General features: G+C 45.5%; 1 protein-coding gene and 1 long non-coding RNA gene across 6 annotated transcripts in view; one reads left to right on the top strand and one right to left on the bottom strand.

Annotated features, from left to right (window-relative positions):
* Positions 1-1440: 1440 nt before the first annotated feature.
* On the bottom strand, positions 1441-2995 carry LOC142075195 (uncharacterized). The gene is made up of 2 exons (XR_012670817.1): positions 2709-2995; positions 1441-2236 (listed from the first exon to the last, which is right to left on the bottom strand). It is a non-coding gene; the product is annotated as an uncharacterized LOC142075195 (long non-coding RNA).
* A 155-nt stretch (positions 2996-3150) lies between these two features.
* The window catches only part of GAK (cyclin G associated kinase), a 79775-nt gene continuing 76925 nt past the window's right edge, over positions 3151-6000 (top strand). For 3 of the 5 annotated variants that reach the window (XM_075136521.1, XM_075136520.1, XM_075136518.1), the window contains exon 1: positions 3151-3489. In XM_075136521.1, coding sequence (XP_074992622.1) covers positions 3348-3489 — 142 coding nt within the window. In that variant the 5' untranslated portion in view covers positions 3151-3347. The remainder of the gene's footprint in view (positions 3490-6000) is intronic. The other 2 variants (XM_075136523.1, XM_075136522.1) reach the window with 2 other exon arrangements.

The raw sequence follows: 6000 nt of genomic DNA, 5'->3' as shown, positions 1-6000 counted from the left end.
CACTTCCAAAAGCCGATGATTCTTGCTGGATTGTCTGAAGCAGAATTAAACCTAAATCTTTCAAAAGGGCATAGTTTCACTCAAACCTAGACTAGCCAATTAGGGAAGAAAATGACTGAAACAGACGTGCCAGCTCGGCTCTGAAAGTGCCTTTCATATCTTTTTGGTCTCAGAAGAGATGAAGGGTCTCTGCATGGAAAATGAAGACATTAAATTAAGAAAGGTCAAAGCTGTAATGTTTGCTTTGTGTCAGGATTAGCTTTGTGATTCATGATTTCAGAGTACATCAGAAGAGCAGCTGCACTAAAAAATACAAAACTTGGAGATGTATTTAATCATCCTTCCAAGATGTGCTTCTGAAATAGATTTTCAGCTCTGCTGAACCTAATAAAACCTATCTAGAGCCATGCAGACATTATTATATATGCCATTTTCCTAGCTATATTTCGATTAAATGCTATATAGAGAAATACAAAGTAGAATGCTAATTCATTAGTGTTTAATTTATTTAATTCCTAAGGAGCTGAAAGCAATTACCAGAGTGGAAATTAAAATGCATACCTTCACTACATGCTAAGAGACAGAATGAACTTTTCATTTAATAATTCCCCAGTTTATAGCTCTGCCTTGTCTTGACCTTATGATACAAAAGGAAATCCCTTCTTTACCACTTCGCCACCCAGGATTTTTGGCCAGAGTGACTCTTGCCTCATTCTGGGTGAGGCTGTAGAAGGAAGAGGACTGGATGAGAGTTAAAATGGGAAGGCTGGAACAGAGTTTTTTCATCAGGAGCTCAACCATCCTGCAGCAGTCCAGTGTGGCTGTCAGAACTGGGATGCAAATTAGTAACAGATGGCACAACCTTGTTTTCCTCTGCTTTTCAACAGGGATGATGCCAGCATATAAATGGATAAGACTTACTGACTTTAACAACTTAAAAAAAAAATCCATAGGCCTCTCAAGCTGCATAAATAAAAATACATTACTCTTTTTGGCCAAGTACTGTTAAAAACTGGAGCATTTTACCACACTTTTGTCTCAGCAATAAATAAAAAGGTCAGCCCCACTAATGGAGAGCCTTCTAGACAGCTGCACACATTTCAAACCGCATCTTACTTAGTGGTCGCTTGACCTCTCCAATATAGTCCTGGATATTTAAAGACAGGTCAGTGAAATATTACCCAGGCATTCTTTTACACCTTTTGGCCAGAAAAGCTGCATCTACATCAAGGGTTTCCTAGCATACTTGCAGTAGTTGGAGTGCCAAATCCATCCTGATTTTTTCAAATGTAACAAACATTCCTGCTTCTTATCCTACATTTTTTCTTATACTTCCTTCATGTGTGACAGATAGTTACTGCTCCTGCAATCTTTCTTAGGACAAACTCCCACTGTAAGCTATGACTGTCCTATTTGAACAATTTCAAACAACTAGAGGAATTGTACAAATCTTTAGGTTGAGTTTTTATTACCAGACCTCACACTTGGTGCCTATATGCATATGATTTTTGGACAGAAATTTTGGATTATTTGTGTCAAGATCCCTTCTCAACAGTCAAATTAAATCTCTCTTGCATAAGTAGTAAAACTGCAAAGTTTTAAATACAATCAATTTTCACTGATGGAATTTTATTTGCTAATTTTTATACATCAAAAATGTAGACATTGATAGAGAATCAAGATTCTCAGAGAGCAGGTTTAAGGGCATTTCAAGCAGGCATAAGCCTGTCCTGCTGTTGAAAAAAAAAACAGTCCTGCTCCCTTGTCATCTTCAGATGTTTCTTCCAGCCTTTGGGATGTCTCTTCTGCACTGAGGTAAATGTGAGGCTTAGCAGTGAAACAGTCAGGGAACTGGCCATGTTAAAGCTGGTTAGCAAAAAAAAACCCAAACAAAACCAAAAAAGAGGTCCTTTTAGTCCAGGTCACTCAATCTGTTACTGAAGATAGGACAGAAACCTCAGTCTTCATTTAAGCTGAAGTATGAGTTTTAGTTGCCGCATATGCCATCTGTGACAGAGTCCTCCTTTTGGTTGTAAGAAAGTTGCTAACATAAAACCCAGACCTTCAAATACAGAAGGATTGTTCCTGTGATTCCTTATAAAAGATCCTATTCCTTTTCCAGTGGCCTTGTATGGATGGAATGTGCAGGTGGATGATAGGACAAGGAACAATGAGCAGAACAGTATGGTGCAGCAAGCCTAACTAGCAGTGTTTGTTCGTCCACAATAATTCCAGCCTTTGCCCGAAAAAAGAAATTGGAAAAATCAGAAACCAAAATGGGACTGAAGGTAGGATGCTCCTGCTGTGGATACAGATTCTGCTGTTCTTGAAGTGGTGACGGTGGTATGATTTAAGATAGCAAAAGAGGTTTTCTTATAGGGAGAATTGAAAGAGCAAAATAGCAGTTGACCTCTGTAACAGATAGAAGCAAGTTCTCCATATAATCTGACTTTGATAATTTAATTTTGGCTTTTTATAAGAGATATAAAAACATGGTGTCTCCATACAAATCTACCAGCCTTTAAGACCACACTTCCTGACGGGTAAGGCATTACAGAACAGCGAGGGAAGCACAAGATGCCATGCCCCTGTAATTTACACAGTAACATGAAGAACAGCAAGTTCTTAGTTTATGGAAGTTGGCTGAGAAATACAACTTTAAGATATTTAACTACTCATCTGTGCACGGGAAAGTAAGCAAGGAGCACGGCCACCTGAAATCCTATGGAATTTGGGGTGAACACGCAGGCTAACGCGCTACGCCGTACTGCGACACGGGAAAGGCCACACCACCATGTCCTCCTCTGCGTGCGGGGGCGGGGCAGGCCGTGGAGACGCAGCGGGGGCAGCGGTCAGCCAGCCTTCCCCGGGCCTTCGGCTCCAGCGGCGGCAGGCCTGCTGCGCCGCCCGGTCAGACCCCGCCGCCTCTCCCCGCCCGCCCCGCCTGGGCGAGGCGCCGCGGACCGCGGGACCGTGCCACCCACCGCCCGCCGGGCGGGAAGGCGAGCTCCACACCTCCCCGCCCCGCCCCGTGGTCTCCAGGGGCGGGGCTTCCCCCGGCGGGGCGGGGCCGTCCGTCCGGCGCCCCGGCTGGCTCCGGAGGCGGGCGGAGCGGCGGGCTGGGAGGAGGCGGTGCCGTGAGGTCATAAATGACGCAGCGCTCCCGGAAGTAGCCCGGAGCGGAGGGAACGGCGGCTGAGGAGGCGGCCTTCAGCCGCTGCGATCGGTAGCTTGGCGGAGCCGCCCCGCCCGCCCGCCCGCCGCTCTCCCCTCCCCTCCCCTGCCCCCCGCCGCCTCGGCCGCCGCCGCCCCCTCCCGCCCCCCGCCGGGCAGCGCCGGCTCGGGCCATGTCGCTCTTTCAGTCCGCCCTGGACTTCCTGGCGGGCCCCGGCTCCCTGGGGGCCGCCAGCCGCGACCAGAACGATTTCGTGGGGCAGACGGTGGAGATGGGCGACATGAAGCTGCGCATCAAGCGGGTCATCGCGGAGGGTAAGAGCGGGCGGCGACGGCAGGCCGCGCCCGGGGCCGGGCCGGGCGGGGCGGGGCGGACCCGCCGCTGCGGGGCTGGGCTGGGCTTCTCCTCAGGCCCCGGGGCTCCCGCTGCCCCTTACCCCGTCTCCCCTTTCTTGGCCGGGAGGGCTTCCTCCTTGGCAGGCCGCGCCCTGCGAGGGGAGGCCTTGTGGGGGCGAGCGGGCGGCGGTGCCCGGCCGGCCGGCCGGGGCCGGGGCCGGCGGCTTCCTGCTGCGCGGGCAGCCGGCCTCTCCGAAGGGCTTGTTGCCTCCTTGTTGCTGCTTTAATTAGGGGTCATGGGTGCTCCGAGTTAACGTCAGTGCCGCGGAGGGTGTTTGGCGAGGGCTGGATGTAGGAGCACGACTTGCTCTTGCTGTTGTTAGCCCACTTCAGGAGTACCCACGGAGAGCCAGTGCCTTGTGTGGCAGCTTCTTCACGTGCTTTATGATTTACTTTCACCATGTAACACAACCCTCAACGGAGTTTATAATCTACCTGGGACCTCACGGAAATACTGGATTGCATATATATTCTTTTAAAAAGTGGCAATGTATAATATTACACCAAAGGTGCAAATTTGCCTGTGCTGTTTTGCGTTGTTTGGAAAACTGTGAAATGCAGGAAACTACGTTAACTTTAAACACAAATGTCAGGAGGCTGATCTCATTCTGCATATAGGCTTTACTGGAGTACAGGAATTAATGTATACCAGGGGTATGTCTGGGCAGTTTTCAGATGCAGTGGATTTTTGGGTAGGGATTTTGGCACACCACTTGCTAGTCTGTTTTAAAATAGGTGCTATGTTTGGTGTGTACAAATTACTTAGAAATTAGCAGAAATTTGGATCTTCTTGTGCTTGTGGTCAGAGAAATTTTTTCTTCAAGCAGAAGAGATATTGAAAGCTTGTCTCAAAAGACTAAAATGTGAATTTGTCCATATTAATGCAATTACATAATTCATTAACTTTGTACAGGTGGTTGATGTTATTTCTGTTAAACACCCCAAAGCACTATTCAGAGCTCCTTTTTATTATTGAAGTTATTTTCTGTAGTTGCTTCTGTTAATTGTCTTGTATTTAAGTAGTTTTATAAATAGATTTCTTGATTTTTTTTTTTCCTGAGTAGTTTTTTGTTGAAATCTTAGTGACCAGCATGGAAGAAAAATTTGATTCTTCAAGATTAGCTACTTTAGTTAAATTTACAAAAATTTGCTTGTGTAAAACAATGTGACATCCGTCTTCACCACTGTTTTATCTTCTTAAGAGCAAATAAATTGCTACTTTAATGCTTAAACATTTTTGGCATATGAGCTCAGACAAAACCTGGCAGTTTTTTACGTAGTAAGTTGTATTTAAAACAGTAGTAAATACCAAGTCCTATTCTGCTTTCAGCCTTTACTTACAGCTTCTTTACAAAAGATCCAGTCAGAGTTATGAGTGAAATGTAAGCACTCAATACAATGTGACTGCAAGATGAACGCTAAACGAACTGGCTGGTGCTACTGATATTGTGACATTCCTGCCAGGAGTGACCACAGCCGTTTCCAGAGAACAACAAAGGAAAGGAAGGGCAGGAAGCTACGTTTGAGACGTATCAGCTGTTTAGTTCTTGGTTCTGAAACAAGTATTTCATACTGTACTTTGGCAGCAGCCTGCTCTTTCCCAGGATCTGACACAGGTTTTCTAAAATGTCAGGGGAAAGATGCCAGGTTAGATGATTTAAAGCAAATGGGGACATGCTTTAAGTCTAGTGTTCTCGAGAATTTATCTGTAACTGCTGCTTCGTGTTCCACATTTGTCTCAGTGTTATGGTTTCATTATGTTGTTTTCTCTGTATTTCACTAACTGAAATCGGGCCTAACTGCTTGCTTTTGCTAGAAAGTAAGACTTTCTAGCCAACACAGCTAGGCTAAAACAACCTTTAGAATATATTCAGTATAAATATAAAATACATATAAAATATAGAAGTCCCAGCCTCTCCTGCTGTCTTCAGACTTGAATTTGGAATGTTTCTGTCTTTAGCATATAATTTATTTTGTTGCTGAAATTGAATTTATCTTTGAGCTCTGAACCTATGTTTGACACCTTCTGATACCTTGCATAGCTGTGTCTTACAAGCATTCCCTTCCATTGTTACAAATACAGAGTCTGTTTTTCTTCTAAATGAGTCCTTTCATGCCAAATTCCCTATTAGAAAGTCAAGTGCTACTTTCTAAATTTAGATTTCAAATCCATGGTGAACTGTGTATAATCTGCCAATGCAGAGAGATAGACTTTTCTGTAAGATCATACGGTCTGCTTTGTTTTTAGTTGGTGTGAGCAGAGTCTGTGGATTAGCGTTGCACAGTATCATATGGCACCATGAGTTCAATTCTCACACCCTGCAGCTCTTTCCAGCTCAGTAGTGTGCTGCCCCTCTGTGTCGGCGCAAATAAGCGTTTGGCCATGCACAGTTCGTTTGGATGCGTTTCCCCGTTCATTTTGCAGAGGTG

The sequence above is a fragment of the Calonectris borealis genome, chromosome Z, assembly GCF_964195595.1.
Source record: "Calonectris borealis chromosome Z, bCalBor7.hap1.2, whole genome shotgun sequence".
NCBI classification, from domain to species: domain Eukaryota; kingdom Metazoa; phylum Chordata; class Aves; order Procellariiformes; family Procellariidae; genus Calonectris; species Calonectris borealis.
The sequence above is the reverse complement of the archived record's forward strand: the minus strand, read 5'-3'. Positions and strand labels throughout refer to the sequence as shown.